The sequence below is a fragment of the Alligator mississippiensis genome, chromosome 13 (genome assembly GCF_030867095.1).
Source record: "Alligator mississippiensis isolate rAllMis1 chromosome 13, rAllMis1, whole genome shotgun sequence".
Classification (NCBI taxonomy): Eukaryota; Metazoa; Chordata; order Crocodylia; family Alligatoridae; genus Alligator; species Alligator mississippiensis.
The window spans coordinates 53,204,776-53,222,154 of NC_081836.1; the positions used below are offsets into that span (position 1 = coordinate 53,204,776).

Sequence of the window (17,379 nt, forward strand, 5' to 3'; positions counted from 1 at the left end):
TCAGCCTGTACACCGAACCTCTGTTACGGGCCCCAGCACCCTTTCACAGACACCAGGCGCAGGCGTTAGGACCCCACAAGCCAACAGAGCGGCTCCATTCATCCGGCGGGTTGAGATTCGACTCGGAAGCAGGTTAGCAGGGGCGCCTGGTGGGTCGCATCCCACCACCCGAGAGCACTGAAATCCCCGAGTCTCTAAGACCCGGCAGGAGCCTTTTCTGAAAACAGCTGATTCAGCTTCAGTAAAGTCATTCTGTGAGACAGACCATTTGGCAAGCAAAGGTTGGGAAGAAGCTATTCTTCAGCAACTGAGCTGAGCGAATAATTCATAATGAATAAATTATTCACTATGAATTTAGCCTCTCTCTGCTAGGGAGCTGTCCGTGAGCTGTTTACAATTTTTCCATATTTATTTGCTATTCAGAATTTTTAGCTAAATAATTTAGGCTAATCAGAGTCCAGGTCTGTAGATTATTGAAGAGAAGCTCAGAGAGACAGTTTAATACCTGCATTTTTTTTCCCCCTTTTTTTTTTTTTAAATCGGCTGTCGGTTACTTCTGATCGGATGCAGGACACTGTTGCTGCTGTTTAACATGTGTAGGGTGTAGTGCCAATAGCCCAGAGTCGCACAGGACCTCGTTGTGGGAGGCTCTGGGAACATGTAATAAACAGGACTGGATAACTCGCAGAATAATCAGGTTTCCAGGGCAAGCATGCATGATCACAAATTCACTTCCAGTGACTGTTCTTAAATCATCTGTTTCCCACAAAGCATTCCTGCTGATTAATGCACTCACTGGAAGATTTGCAGAGAGGACTGTCAAGGGATGAGAGCTGAAGCAAAGCAAATTCAAGTTTCCATTTGAAGGACTATCCACCAAATTGTTTTAATCATATGTAACTCTCCCTCGCTCTTGCACACACACAAAACCACTGCGTGGCAAAACCATATTCATTTGCATTAAGATGCATCTGTTGCTACTAAATCTAAAAGGTCTAATTCTATATCCTGCGTTCAATCAAGAGTGTAAAACCATAAACCTAGCTGCATAATAAACTTAAAGAAGAGTTTGGGAACATTTGCATTTCAAGTGGACTATGTGCATTCTTGCCTGAAACATGGGACCAATTTGCAAACAAAGAAGGGGATGGATGCATGAGAGCACATGCGTGGATTTTTTTTTTTTTTTGTTCCCTGGGTCTGGACAATTTAAGTCATTATATACTAAGAGAAAGAGAAAATAGGGTGGCTGGGGCCCCTTTATGGGTAGGATTGTTGAACCAACTGATACGTACAAGAAACAGAAGGCTTCACTCCTCCTATTTCCAGAGCAGAAAGGGCCTTTACAATGCCCGTTTGGCAGTAGCAGCTAAGGAGACCCAGACAGTTCGGTCAACTCTTCAATTTAAAGAGAAAATATTACGAAGTGCCAAAAAGACTTAAAACAAATACTCATTCTGAAACATCTGGTGCTGCCAACTGTCATAATTTTTTTATGGAACTTGCCATATTTGGTGCTTTTCTCAGTGCTCCAGCTCCTGTAATCGGGTGATTTTGTGCGAATCTCAGCTTTTATTTATTGCTTGAAAAAAAAAAAGGAAAAACAAAAAGTTTTCGAGCTCTCCTTGTTGCAGAGAGGAGCTTGGAAACCGAGGCCTCAACCACTGCAAAGCAGGCATGCAAATAAAAAGCATCAAAAATGTATTTGATTTTCTAACAAAAATAATACATCTTGTTATTTTAAGTCAATCTCATGATGCTGGGACCTTGCACTTCATTACCGAATGCCTGGCACTGACAGCGGGGTGCGTTCTGGCTATCGTGTCCTCTTCCAGCTGGACTCAACAGCATGCCTGTAATTTCCAGTCTGGGAAAGCAGCTTACAAGAGTAAAGCAGAGCCTGGGGCCCAGCTACTACAAGCACAGAAAGCCACAGGGCTGTAGTGTTAACTTTCCTGGCACTAAGAGAGCGCCTGCTGGAAAGCTGGGCATAATTTTCCTTCACTCTCCTGAACGCTGAATAAATAAAGTCTCACCTCTTTCTGGTGCTGCGTTCGGTTGTTATGTAGAGCTGCTGCTGAATATTGCGATGTACTGGCTGGGGAGCAAGTGCATCACCACTCTCCACGCTGTGGACTCTGAACTGCTCAACCATGTGTCCTCGTCCCTGTCCTGCAAACCATAGATGGAGATTCTCCATTAGGTCAAATGGGAAACATCCTTAGATGTTATTGAGCTCTATCCCTGGTCCTTTCAAGTGGCAACAGCACAAGCACTATCACAGAGCCTATGGCATCCAAGGCTTTATTCCAATACATCCCCTGGCTGCCTCAATCGACAAAGCAATGGGTCTTTGGAAGTACTGGTGTCACTACTGTCACCCTGTGCAGAGTGAATGAAGGGTCCTCCAGATGTACAAGCTGGATCATCTCTCAAATCTGGGAGCTGTAAGAGTTATCCCCTTCAACATTCAATGAACAGGTGTTTCCGGCAAGACGGCACCGGCTGCAAGCAACCTGGTTCCTATAGAGGCAGGGGGCTCCAGGCTGCAGGGGGTTAAAATTCAGTCAGAATAAACTAAAGAGGTGAAAAATAAGAAAAGAAAAAAGAAATCTGCGTGACTATTTCCTGACAGATGTTTCATTATACACAAAGAACCCACTTTTTTCTGCTGTATTGATATTCTGAATAATAATCACCACTTGTTCAAAATACATTCTTTTCCTTGATTTGTCAGTCGCACATAAAAAAAAAATTCATAGGACTGATCACACCAGGCCCACATTAACATGGCACATGGGGTCACTAATAGGGGCAGGGGGCACTAATAGGAGCAGGCTACTATGGGAGAGACAGATAAACAGCACTTGGGCATAGCAGGCTAGAGCAATCCACCTTCCAGAGCTACAGCAGCCTGATCCCAAACCCTGCTTAAGCCAAAGGGAGTATTTTCCATTGAGTTGAACAGGCTTTGGATGGGGATTAAAATAAGCATAAGCTCATTTGGATGGGAGATACTGATGGAGCTTAGGGGTGCATATGTAGGTGGGGGGGAGGGTGGCGGGGGCGAGCAAGGCTGGCTGGGCTGGAGTACAAAATGTTCGATACTGCAAGGAACCCCGATTGATGTGGGAACGTTCCCCAAGGCACACACCGGGAGTGCAACACCCTGCGTTCACACACATGCTTGCAGCGTCTAGATACAAGCTCCCAGCTGCGTGTCCCACAGCACCTTTCCTTAGACCCATTACCTGCAATGGCAAACAAAGGCCAGGCCAGTAGTTGGAACAGGGGACCCCTCCCAGGGATGGTGAGGTGGATTCAACGTTTGCAAAGGACCCCCTAGTCCTTGACTGGATACAAATGCAAAATACCCATTGGGACAAGCCCACAAATCCCAGCCACAGCACCCGCTGCTGCCACTTCTGCTTACTCGCACAGTTGAGTGCCAGATTCCTGTCCCAAAGAGCAACGAGGAGGGACAAACTCAGTGACAAAGGTAAGCATGGGCTGCTGTAGTGGGCACTGCAGAGGGTGGGAATGCACTGGTGTGAGATGATGCCCCAATCCCCTGTGCCACCACAGACTGGACCTGATCTCTTTGCAGGCCAGATCTGGTCCCCGGGTTATAGGCTACAGACCCCTGACCCAGGGGATCCTGAAGAACACGAACAAACTCAGCTCCCCAACAGCCCCGGGGGGCAGTGAGCCTTCCCACCATTTTACAGCTGTGCAAACAAAAGCAAAGACAGGTGAAGTGACTTGTCCAGGGTCACAGCAAAGCAGGCCCTGGACCCTGACTGCCTGCTTCCTCACCACACCTGGTATCAAGACTGCCTGGCACATGCACAGAGTCACCCTGTCCTTGTAGGGCAGAGCCCTCTTTTTTTTTGGCATCTTGGAAAAAGGAGGGGCCCAAAGTTCTTCAAACATGCATCCCTTTACGTCCACAGTGGGGACAGCATAATGGCCACAACCATCTGACAAGTAAATCCACCCAATAGTTGCTCAGTTAAGTGGAAAGAGGAGCTGACTACCAGCCACCCACTGCAGCAATCCCGAAGCGTTGGACACCTGCTAGGGATCCACACAGAATGCAAGTACTTTGCAGACGCTGGGAGCGTCTCCCTCCCTTTCCAGTTTGTCCCAGTTCGTGCTGTCAGCAGCACCGCAGGATGATCGCAGGTTCCTGAGGTCACATTACAAAGCAAGACGGGAAAAACAGAAACAGGTTCTCTGTGGCCGAGTTAAAACCAAGCCCCTGGCATTTATCACATCTGCTGCCAGTAGATGCTGGGGTGCAAGGTATGGTGGTTACCCCCTGGTGCACGTTCTCCACTTGGACAGGTACCAGCAGCACTGCCCAGGTAGGCAAGAGGGGAACTCCAAGGCTGTGCTCCTCTGTGCCCCGGGATGATGGCCGCAGAGGGCAGCTTCTCTAAAGGGATTCACAACTCCTCCTGGCCTCTCCTTGTAAAGTATCAGAGGCCTTCATACCAAAAGGAGCCTCTTTTCTATCTGCCTTCTAAGCAAGCAATGTATACATCGTCTTTGAATCTGCCCTTGGAGCTCCTGTACACGCTAAGCCCAAGTAGGGTCAGTCTAACTGAGGCTGGCACCATCTCCAGCTCTCGATTCACTGGGCCATGCTCTCTCCAGTGCTCAGGTGCTGTTAATACAGGCTCATGTTGTGAACAGTCTGCTTGGGTGGTAATGCCAGATTAACCCAGGAGCATGTCCCGGTGGTCCTCTGCCACTCCCCGACAGTAGGGTAAAACGGGCATCTCAGGTGACAACAGCAAATGCCCAGGAGAGCCTATGGAAATGCCCCCACCTATTATAGCAGCTGGGTCACATCGCCGTTGTCTTTGCACATCTGCAATGAAGGCCCTGTTTGATGGCTGCAGGGGATCCAGCCCTTTCTGCCCGCAGATTTATGCAGTCTTTGCAGTGTCACGAGGCAGAAAAACATGAGGGAAGAGGAGCATATAAAAATGACACTTCCACTGTCAGCACTTGCACTGCCTCCCATGGGGGGAATGCAATTCATTTCTCTCTAACACCTTCTCTACCAAGGGCACTGCGTGCCCACAAACAGAGCACCGAGGCACGCTCAGCAACAGCCCAGACCTCAGACTGGCACAAAGCTCGGTAGCTCACAGCATCAGGATTCCCATGCAAGAGGACAGCGAGGCACGAGGCCTTTGGCAACCACTGAAGAGATCTCCTTTCCACATGTCCCCTGTAAGTGTGCAGCTCCCTTCCAGCACCAGTAAGGCGCAGGATCTCACCTTGGGCCTGGGGCTCAAACCTGCGGTGACATTCAGGATGTGATCCGGCTTCCCAAGCAGGAGCCCAGGCCACACAACCTGGCTCCTGGTCTGGACCCTTCGACCTGTGGTTTAAGACAGGGCCCTTCTCTCATGCTGCCCAAGCCAAGCTGGGCTCATAAGCCAGGAGAGCAGCATGCACCCACCGGGGTAAACACTACTTCCCATGCATAATGAGTCCAGCGCGGAGGAATCGATACGGCTAGCCCCTTTCGCTCCATCACCATTAGGAGCCGCGCGTTCTCCTAGGGAACCGGCTGGGGAGGAATGCTCCACGTCAGCACTTAGCAAATAATAAATAATGAAGGAATCCAACATTCTTGGCCTAAAAGATTGGCCGGCGTTCCCTTAAGAGAGACAGGAAGAACTCAGGAGAGGCATGCGTCCTCCAAACCAGGCCTGGAATTATAGGCAAGGGGAGAGGTTTGTTCTTCCAAGCATTCATCCCCCCACCAGGTAGGGAATGGGGCGGCACAGAGGCCACGTGTATACCTCGGCTGTACCATACAGGCTGAATCGCCTCCGGATAACGCACTGGATGATGCGGGGGTCTTCGGGGAACTGCGATTCCAGCCCGCTTGACAGCCAGCGTCAAATGGAAACTCCATGGCCTGGACAGGATGGCCCTCTCCATCTCCGTGTTTGACCGGCTTTTTATGTCTACAGGTAGAGGAAGTCCATGTGGTTTCCCCTCCCGTCCTTTCCACGGGCTCGGCCAACTACATCCCTGGCACGAGCCGATCCTCTTTCCATTGGCACGAAGGGGATTTGACTCAACTTCTTAGCAGCACGTCCACCCCTGGGGGCACCGTGTACACTGCCAGCCGCCTCCTGCACGTGCCAGGACCAACACCTCCCTGCTCTTCCTGCCCCGGGTGGGGAGGACTCTGCAGAAATTCAGACGGGGCAAAAGGAAATGGCATTCGAGTCCGGCTACCCTACGTCCTAACCCAGCCATCCTACAAACCCCTCCGGGAAAGCGCTCACAAAAAGAACATTGTAAGCGACAACCCGGCGGATGGACCAAAAACAGCTGGGGCTTCTCCGAACAATGAGAGAGGGGGAAAGACAAGTGCGGTTAAGCCGAGGGCCTCCTATCCGTTCACAGTTGTCAGCTCTTTGCTGGGAGCGGGCTGGGAAAGGGAGGGGGAACGTTAGCCATCAGCCAGACCGAAAACCAGACAAAACTATTTCCACATGCCAATAAAACACTTCACGTGAAGGAGTTTCTGAACGGTTTGAGGCCCCCGCGCTGCATTTAAAACAAAACAGGAGGGGTGGGAAACTCACCCCAGGAACGGCTGAGGTCTGGAATGAGCCGCGGTGGTTCGGCTTGGCCTTTCTTCTCCTCCCAGAGCCCGTGGGGAGCTGGAAAGGAGTCTCCTGTCTTGCCAGGCCCTTCCTAGCCTCAATCAAATGCGATTCCTAGAAAAATAACTGTGCGGTGTCTGGGTTAGCGTGCAGCTTGGTTAGTTGGCTGGCTGCCTCTCTCCTGAGCAGCTCCACCGTGACCGGTCCCGAGAGCTGGTGGTCTCAAACACCTCTCCCTCGGGCAGGCTCAGAGTTGTGGGAGGGGAGGAAATCCCAAAGGGTTAAAAAAAAATAATCATTTTTGCTGCCTCTGAGAAGCTGAATGGCCCCGCTGGTTTCACTGGGTTGCATCCTCTGCCTCAGTTTCCTCCCAAGAATGATCATGGGTTCATGGCTCAGGGGCTTTTATTTCACCTGGCTGGTTTGCTTCTGGTAGAGTCCATGGAGGGGGCAACTGCTGGGCCAGCCAGGCTTGGTCAAATGCAGGGCAGATCATGCTGTTTGCTCCTCCTTGGCCGCCCCGTGGTGGCTCCTCTCCCTTTCCTCAGGTCAAAGAATGGAGAAAAAGGCTTTGCAGGGAACGGACAATGGGGCCAATTCAATCCTGCTCCTCTTGAAGCCAGAAGCAGCTTTGCTCTTCCCCTCCTCTCTGTCTGAAGAGTAAGGGGTGATTCCCACTCCTGGGCCAGGGGTGCAGCCTTCAGAGAAAAGCTCTGTGAAAAACCAGGGGGCTTTGTGCTAGAAATGGATCTGACTGGCTGCAAATGCCCTGGTGGCCTCAGGGTGCAGGTTTCGCGGATGGTGCGATGCTGAGCCAGGCCCTTGCACTGCCTCAGTCTCCATCCCTCCATCAAGCACAACCACGTGGTCCTGGGCCTGCCTCTCGCTCCGTGTTACTCAAGCGCTCGGCTCCAAAGGGCTCCTGAACGTGGCCGAGGTCTCTGGGTGCTTGCAGGAGACAAACGATGAATGCACGTGCGCGGGGGGCTCGTCTGCAGGGCTGCGCCGAGCGGGGCTGGTGACGGCCGACAGAGCGGGAACCTGCACCCGGCGCTGACGTGTTGAATGGCAATTTGCAGAGACAGGCATTTCCTCCCGGGGACTCGGTGCCTCGCGGCAGCTCATGTGAAATTGCGAGAGGTGACGCGGGGTGGCGAATTCCCCTCCACCCGCCATCTGGATCTTCTCACCTCTGCCACGCGGCACCTGCCAGCTCTCGCTGCTGCCTCCAAGGGATAACCGTGTCTGCCCAGAGCTGATGGCAGGGGTCTCACTAACAGCTGGAGGAAGCGTGGGGCAGTGAAAAGGGGCATGCACTGGAAGAAGCAGGAGAGCCGGGTCCGAAAGCTTGCTTAATAAATATTCTCCAACTTTTTGGGTTGGTCTAATAAAAGATATCAAATTCACCCAAGGAACCTTGTCTGCCTGGGTCCTATTTCATGCTTTTCTCTTGTTAAGCACCTTGACTGGGGGCAAGTTGCTTGACCGCTGTGTTCCTGGGAGGGATCCTCCCTTCTCTGCTCCAGCAGGATCCCTAAGGGTCCTGTGGGGCCAGTGGAGAGTCCCTGAAGTGCCACCACCCTGCTGGGGCAAAGGTATGAGGGAGATCTGAGTCCTGCCCATCTTTCTGGGCAGTTTGGGGTCTTTGCTTCACTCTTCCACAGAGCCCAATCAGCCCTGAATGCAGGGCTATAACAGGGACTTGAAGTCACCTACCCCCTTGGCAGCACCTGGGAGATCTTCTGCCTGGTGGGGATCCAGCACAAAATCCCCTCTGCTGCTTGCAATACAGAAGAGGACACAACTACCCCCTGGCTGCCCGGGGGGTCTCACCTGCTTCATTCACAGGAAACACTTCTTGATCCTCGAAACAGAAGAATCGAGATCTATCTGGCATCGCTGCTGTTATCAACAAGCCGAGGCCCGAGTGGCACCCGGTGAGACTACGAGGCAGCGGGGCCGAAGCCACCCTCCTCTTTAACAGCAAAGTCTTGCCTGCAGCAACAACCGGCATTAACACGCAGCCAAGCTGCTGGGATCCAGCTGGAGGATTGCATGCTCGAGCTGAGCCGCAGTGAGCAACAGTAGGAAAGCCTTGGCCAAAACAACCCCTGGCTTTGGAACAAAGCTTTATCCCCTCCCATGGCAGACAGATTAACAGAAGGAAAGGCCATCGGCTGCCCCAGCCCTTGGCTCCCAGGCCCCTAGTGAACGCACAGGCAGTTTACATGCAGGTAGAGGAGTGGAAAACCAGGTTGTTCAGCAGGTCCAAGTAAGGACTTGGAACAGGAAAGGGTCTTGTGTTCCTTCTAATCCAGGCTGAGCCCTGATGCACTGTGACCTTGGGCAAGTCATTTAAACTTCCCCATAGCTTAGTCAAACCAGCTGTAAAATTATGTAAAAGCAAAAGACCTTGCTGGAAAAGAAAACAGATGCTGCCCCCGAGCTCAGCAGCTATAAATTGCTGGGAAGAAAATTGAGGCCCCTACCCTGTATCTCTGTAGCAGTAAATCTCAAAAAGCATCAAGCGGAGAAACTTGTGTGCAAGCCCTGGCCCCCCTCCCAGTGTGAGCGCTGCCACCATATCACACCACAAACTCAGCTCCCACCCCATCCCATCCCGGGGAGGTGGGCCTGCTTTTCAGCGCAGCCCCATAGCACGGCAGAAAGCCCCGATGCCATTCCAGTCCCTGGGCTTCCCAGCACATCTCCAGGAGAAAAAAGATACCTGTTTAATATTTACCATGATCAAGGCTTGTTTCCTTATCAGATTGGCACAGGGTGCTCAGCACCTGTTGAGCTTCACACCACCTTGGGCATTTAGCTAACCCTCCATCTAATTGCTGCTTTAATAGACCCTGTAATGAAATGCCCCCTGCCCAGCAGGGCGATCGGAGCCAGGGGAAGCTACCCAGCTGCTGAGGGAAGGCTCCAGGCACTCGGGGCTGGGATTACACCAACTGGCAATGGTCTTCCAAAGCAAACTCCAACCCCTCCTCATACAGCTGATGTCTCTGGGAACCCGATTGCTGCCTCTCCCTCTCTCTCTCGCTGGCATTTCATCTCTTCCCCCCTCACCCACATGCGCGAGCGTCTCTTGCTGCATCCCTTCCACTCCAGCTTGGCCATGAAATATTTAAGTGTAACACAAGCGAGTTTCCTTTGCCCTTTGAAGTCATCAGGGATAAACCTGGATCAATCAACCCCGGCTCATGAGCTCCCAGGCTTCCAGGCAACAGCATACTTGAGCTTCCAGTCCAGGGCATTTTAGACACGCTGGCTCTGTCATTTCAGACCCTGGTTGTAACCCACAGGTTGCAGCTGTGACCAGGGCTCCCTGCACCAGGCACTGTCTGCACGTATTACAGATACTTGCTTCCCCAAACAGCTCACAGGCTAACCAGAGGAGGCAGACATAGGCAGAGAGCAGGAACGATCAGTGTCATGCTTATCGAGGTAGGAAACTGAGGCACAGAGCAATGAAGTGACCCACCCCAGGGAACATCAAAAACTTAGGAACAAGTACAAAACCCTCCCAGTTCTCACTTAGCATCATTATTGCCCTTTTGGGGGGTAAGGGGGCTGAGACAGTGCAGAGAAAGGCTAGGTGACTTGCCAGAGTCGCACAGCAAGTCAGTGGCAGAGTTGGGACCAGCACCTGGACCGCCTGCCTCCTCCTTGCACCTCAACAATCTCATCTTCCCCTTCTTATGTCTGGCCTGAGGCATGTCTCAGGCATGGTACATGTTCCCGCACCTCTAATTTGAACCAGAAGCCTTGCTAATCACAAGCTGCAGCTTCATCAGGTGAGGCGCCCCAGTGTCCCCGACACCTCAGGAGGGGTGTCCTCTGCCCCGGCGGTGGCAGCCAGGCTTGGGCCAGCTCAGCTGGAAGGCCCCTTTTTGCAGGCCTTCCAAACTAGCAAGTCATAACGGCTCACGACCCTTGAAAAGCTGCAATGCGCTCACCTGGCATTAGAGTAACGGGCCGCAACTCACTTTCAGCAACCACTTTCAACTGTTTCCTTGGCACGGGCACTGGGGAAGTGGGAATTTAAAGGGCTTCAGCTCCAATGGCATTTCTGAGCATCGCTTGCCATCCCCTGATCTCTCCTCAAACAAGCACCAACGTCCATCGTTCCTGGGAAGCCTCCAATTTGGGTACATTAATTAACACCCTGGAAGAAGGATAAAGTGCCTTCCCCTGCTCCGTCCCATCACTCAGCCATGGCTGGGGTGAGGTCTGAGCTCCGTGGCTCCAACCATCTGAAGCAGCCGTCCTGCACTTCCCCAGCTCGGCGATTTTTCAAATTTCATCAGAAAGCGACAAGAATTAATCTCCTTTGAAATGCTCTCCCTGTGCCTCCCCTTGCGTTCTCTCTCTTTCATTACTTCTATGCTGCTCTATTCAGGTTCCTCCGCTGTGCTCATCACCATAGTATCCGAGCGCCTTCCAGTACCGCATTAAGCAACGTGACTAACATCTGTCACATGTTTGTTTTCTCACCGTCTCCCAAGGGGGAGAAGTATGTGCAGCAGAGAGGTCTGTTGGGGAATGTAAGTGGTACGTGCGAACATAAGTGCACGCACGCACACACACACCCTGCTATACATTCACATTAGATAGGGCAATTTCAAAGAAACGTGCCTCGCGCTGGGAGAGATCAGAGGTCTGTGATGGGCCCCTGATCCCGAGAGGCTCCGTCCACATGGTAGACTTACCGCGCTCCAGAGCAGTGTCCTCAAGCAGGCCGTGCTGCTCTGCGTGGGCTCCTTCCTAAACCAGAAGCAGTGAAGTGTGTAATGTTGTGGACGGGTTAAGTAGCACCGGGGCAGGCTGACTGGTGCTGTCACTCAAGCTGTGCTCTTTAGGCTGCTTGAAGCACTGTGCAGATATGTTGATACCTCTCTGTTTGAGGGCCAGGTAAGTGTAACATGTAGGTGTAGCCAGAAAGCATAAGCCACCATCCTGGATTAGCCCCCTGAGAAAGTTGTCTCCCCGACGCAGTGAAGCTTTACCTGTGGCAGCTGGCGCAGATACTAGAGAACAGGTCCGAGAAGGTAGGGCTGCTTGTGCCATTGCATCCTGCAGTAGCTGGAGTGCCCTGAGCCTTCAACCAAGCCGTAGGCCATACACAGGCCATATGGTAGTAAAGACCTGAGGCCAGGTCCTCATCTGCTGTTAAGGAACAGTGTCTCCTCATTCACTGGAAATGACCCATTGTGCGACCTGCAGATACTGCTAGGAGAGAACAGACATCAGGGAAGAATCCCAGAGTGCTTCTAGCACCCCGGCAATCAGGACTTGTGGTAGGGGTGATATCTTTTATTAGACCGACTAGATTCTTGCAAAAAAATTGCTTTAATTGCAAGCTTTTGGGCGCAAACACCCTTCATCACGCATCAGAGAAAAGATTGCAAAAGTTCTCCCGGGTAGAAATGAAATTTCATATTTTATAGGAGTTCGCAGAGGAGTCAATAGATGGGATACTGTTCTGGGAAGGCATTTCTTATCTGTTAAGGTGTCTCTGAGCTCTGTTGGGAGGCTCTGTGATGATGTAAATGACCTTGAACAAAGGCAGGAGCAGTATCTCCGATTTCAGATGGTCAAAGTTGCTTCCTCCTTGTAAAATTATGAAGCTTTCATTTAAAAAAAAAAAAAAAATCAGCTAAACTTCGATTATCTTCCATGTGTCAGGTATCCAGGTTGTAGCCGTATTGGTCTAAAGGAAAAAGCAATCAGGACTCGTGGTAGAGGTGATATCTTTTATTAGACCAACTAGATTTTTGCAAAAAAATTGCTTTTTCCTCTAGACCAATACAGCTACAACCTGGATACCCTCTAGCAACCCAGGGTACTCCAGTGGAGATCTTCTCCCCAGTGAGACCACATTGCAGCTGCCGACTTTCCATAGCACCCTCCTCTGCCCCCCCCAGCATCACCGCTGTCTTGCTCAGATTCAGCATCAACCAGTTGCTCTGCACGCACAAGCTGACTGCACCCAAGTGTGACAGCTTGTGGAGAGGGACAGGTGGAGCTGTATCATCTGCATATTGCTGACCCTTGAGTCCATATTGTATGGCACATGATGGAAACCTCTTTGGGAAACTTCTCCGTAGAGTTTATGCAAACTTCTCAGCTGGACAGAGGAGCCCTCCCTTCTTTGAGCAAAAAAGGCAATGAATCAGCCTTTGCCTCCGAGGGCTTCACCCTGCCTGGGAGAAACATTCCAGTCCAGATTATTGACCTTTTCCCTCTTTAAACAAAAACAACCTAGGAAATTCCACTGAAATAAATCTAAGTCAAAATTGCACAATGAAGTACTTAAAGGCTGCATGCAAAACAGTAGCTCTCCCATCCACGGCATACGCGCAAGAAAAGCCTACTTGTATCATTGCGTGTTCTCTCTCAAATAACACGACACAGTTTTTAATCTGGCTTTGAAAGACGTGTCTTGTAAAACGGGGAGTGATCAAGGCAGGCTGAAGCCAGAGCCCCTACCCAGTTCGCTATGCTTTTCTGTAAGAAACTCATCACCTTGATAAACCTAGCATACACAGAGTGATACAAAGGTGCAAGTGGTATGGGCAGCTAGTCTCAAAAGAAACCTGCAGGGTGGTCTATTATTTCCAAGAAGTAGTATGTGTTTGCTAATTAAAGGCTGTATCCTAAAGCCAAGAGGCAGAGAAGGCTGCACGGGGAACCTTTACTCCAGGATTTCTTGACTTTTGAGCACTGACTTGGTGAAACCTTCGTAGCAATCACCAGGGTTCAGTAAACACAGGCAAACGAGAGCAAGAACTCAACAGCAGGTTTTATTCTGGAGCAGTAAGCAACCCCTGCAGACCCTATATCTGTCTCTGATTGACTAACAGCTACTTAACTGAAGGACCATCTTCAAATTACCAACTTCCTCTAAAGCAGAGAGTGCCTTTAAATCATAACTTTTATCACTACAACCCTTAATGTTTTCTTGCTAGGGCTGTAAACAGAGCTGGATTCGCAGAATTAACCCTATCCCTGGGCTCTGGGGCCATTCCTGCATTTTATACTGTTACCAAAACAGCTCCCCTGAATAGCTCACTCACTGCAGCCATTGTGCCAGCGGTTCTCAGCCTTTTCAGATATAAGGCAGCCCTCAGAAAATGCCAGCTCTTAGCTGCCACTCATTCTTTGGCTACAGAAAAATAATACAGCAATTCTTTCATTGCAAAGAACTGAGAAAGACCACAATAGGTTTTATTTGACACTATGGATTCCTGTTGGCAAGCTCCAGGTGTCTTGTGTGAATGACATGTAGGTGCTTGCACACTTAACAGTGCTAATATTGCACAGCACCCTTGAAAGAATCTCACAGCACCCCAGGGTGCAGCAGTATCCTGGTTGAGAATCACTGCAACGGGAGGGAAAACCGCTGTTGGTCTCTCGTATGCATCCCTCCCCAAGGGCGTGTGCCACTTGGACATATTCATATACCTCTCTAGGATCCTCTGAACGGCGTTGAAGGGAAACAGGCACGTGACCCAGTTTAATGCAGTCAAGGTGGGGGCTCTGGATAATCTCTATCCTAGAATCCTGAAGGAAGCAAGGCATGAAATTGCAGCTCTGATAGACACCAAACGTCCTTGCTAACAGGTCAGGGGAGAGGTGCTGCATTGTTGGAAAACAAAACGTAGCTCTGGTGCCTAAAGAGGAGGGGGAAAAATAATGGTTCAGAAGCATCTTGGGGAAGAGAATAAAGACCTGGAGGTAAATGGAAAAAAAGGGGTAAAATAAAATTCAGTGTGGGTATATCAAAGATTGATCCACCAATCTATCCCAAGACCTTATCTTTGGTAAGAGAATGGATTATCTAAAAAAAGACATGCAGAGGCTCCAGTCTAGCTGGATTTCAACTAAACATCAAGTGTAGCACTAGAAATCAGAGAGACAGAAACAGAGACTGGACGCACACCTTGATCCCAGCAGTCTTTCCTGCTCAGAGGAGGGAGGCTGGGCCCGATGATCTCACAAGGTCCCTTCCAGCCCTAAACTTCTGTGAATCTGTTAATTTAGCTGGAAGAGATGAAGTTTAGTAAAAGAACTGTAAAATGGTTAAGGAACTACTAGAGGGAAGATGAAATGGGTAGCATTAAAGGGTAACTACTAGATGGATGGGTGGCTAATTTAACCTAATTTAACATATTCTGATTAGTGACATTGGTGCAAAAAATAGGAGAGCACTAATGAAATATGCTGCAGACACAAAGCTGGGAGGTGTCATCAAAGCGTGGAAGTGGGATGTTACCTGGCAAGAACAAGTGACCATAAGGGCTGGTGTAATGAACACCGCCCGTGTGCACGGTTACTGTCCTGCTCCTCCTCCAGGGACTGGGCACCAGAGGTTGAAATGCCCTCGAGGTTGCTATCAGGCTCTCAGCAGATCTAAATGTGCCCAATGCTAAAAAGGGCCATTTGACAGTGAAAGATGATCGTGCCACACAAACACACCAGGCCAAAAACAAAATAATACCCTGCGCTTAGAGAGCAGGTGCCAGCTGATGGGCTTTGCTCCAAGGCATTATCACACTGATGTAAGAAACAGGCCTACAGAGGGGATGAGCCCAAAGTGGCCCAGCCAAAACTTCCTACATGCTAGTCCTGTGCCCAGCTCCCACGGCACAGTCCAGCACTGCCACGTTACACTGAACGGCATCCGAGGTGAAAGGAAACAAGGTAAGTGATAGGGCCAGGCACCAGAGCAAAGGGGTTTTCCCTCTAGCTATCAGCACATGCCGCAAACCAAGACAAAGCCGGCAACGTGGCAGCAAACACACTTAAAGGACAGCGCTGTAACGAGGGACGTGTAGGCTGAGCTGAAGCACAGGGCTAGCAAGCAGCTGGTGGGATGGGAGATTGGGCTGCAGCAATGCAAGTGCCAGCGTGACGGCACCTGCCAGTGCTGAACACGCTTTGGAAGACCCAGCCCAGATGCCCAAGGTCATGCCATCAGCCCTGCACCCCTCCCCAGAGCGCTGTGCCATCTCACGCCTGCCTGCTGTGACCCAATGCACAGCAAGAGGGGAGGGAGCAACCTGTGCCCCGACAGAAGCAACAGGCTAGACTGATCTCTGCTGACTCCAATGCAGTAATCTAGCACCGCAGCACAGCCCAGCACCCCCTCCCGGAGGGGCAGAGACCAGTGTCAGAGCTCGCTCCCTATTCAGACATAGCCATTCCTCATCCCACGTGCCACCCACTCAGCCAGCTCCCCAGTCTTCAGCTCAATCCCTTGATTTCCAAGGCACGGCTAGCTCCCACCTCCAGCACAACAGACCCCAGGATCCTCAACATCACACAGCTCGTTTAAATTGCCCCAAGACCAAAGGATTTCTTTCCAGAAGGGGCCATCACAGATCTCGTATTTATACTTCAAAACAGCTTGTTTGTGTAATTGCCAAAAAAAAAAAAAAAGAAAGAAAAAGAAAAAAAATCGCTACAATGACTAATTAGCCAGCTCCTACTTTGTACCCTGTAAACAAATGTATTTGTAACCAATTTGCAAGCACTTTGCATAAGGGGCCCAGAACACTCATGCCTGTTTGATGCATTTTGACATTAATTTGATAATAGCGGCTTAACAAGGAATCCAGGCTCCCTGGCTATAAATATGCCGCTTTTCCGTTTCCTTTTATCTGCACAGTGAAATAATGTTGTTTTTCCCCCTGCTGCAATAACAACCAGCCAGCCCTTTCATGAACGCCCTTTATGTCCTTTAGCATTTGCAAGGCATTTGTTCTGGAGATGGCAAAAGGCTTTTTGTTTTGCTTTGTTATGTTATTATTATTATTACTATTTTTTTTTTAATTCCTGAATATTTGGGGGGATGGCGGTGCTGCTCAGAGATAATGGGGCTTTTGGGATGCAGCGATGAGAGCCGTGTGTGTTCAAAGGGAAATACTTCTCCATCCATCCATCAGCGCTGTGTTGGTGCTATTAATCTCGTCTCTCCTCTCCCTCCCCACTTCTCATTTCATCCGCCTTCCTTTCTTGTTTAAGGCTCTACCTAGCACATCAGAAAGCAAACAAACAGGAGAGGACTGGGGTCTACTTTGATGGGGACTGGAACAAGAAACCAGCACATGAGAGTATGGGATGACGGGTTTATGGAAAATCGCTTTGCACGAGAGTCTCTCACACCTGGTCGATTCATCTCAGTCGCTGGAGTGCTTGAGCCTGGGGACTGGATCTATCTAGCAGATCAATAGGGAGGTGAAGTGAAGATCACTCCGCGCCGCACTGCAAGCAGAGCCCAACCATCTCTAGGGGCTTCCTGCTTCACAGCCAGGCACTAAAAGCAGCCCAAAATGAGGAGGGCACCAAACAAGGTTGTCTGTCTCCTTTCATGCTAAGCCACCGCTGGCATTTTGGTCATCGTAGGGGGTTGGAGCAAACAGCCAGCCACATCCTCCTCTCCCCAGTCTCTACTCATCCCCTTTCAATCAACCTAACCTTCAGCTGCCAACACTGTCTCTCTCTCCTGATACTTTGAGCTCGTCCCTGCGCTGGCTTCCCCTCCCCTGGTCCTCTTTGCATCGTTCTCCTGCACTACCCTTTGCTCCCTTCTATTACACAGAAAACTCCTATCTGTATAATCTAAGTGGTTCCTCAGGACTGCAACCAAAATGTGGGACCCTGTAGAAGATGCTGTCTTTGCACAGAAATAGTCCCTGCTCATGTTGGGACAGCCAGGTGGAGG

At 50.4% G+C, this 17,379-nt stretch overlaps 1 protein-coding gene across 1 annotated transcript in view; it reads right to left on the minus strand.

Moving 5' to 3' along the window:
- Positions 1-695: 695 nt before the first annotated feature.
- The window catches only part of FBXL18 (F-box and leucine rich repeat protein 18), a 50,396-nt gene continuing 33,712 nt past the window's right edge, over positions 696-17,379 (minus strand). Inside the window, exon 5 of the mRNA XM_059716449.1 lies at positions 696-2,172. Within this exon, the coding sequence (XP_059572432.1) occupies positions 2,148-2,172 (25 nt within the window). The 3' untranslated portion in view covers positions 696-2,147. The remainder of the gene's footprint in view (positions 2,173-17,379) is intronic.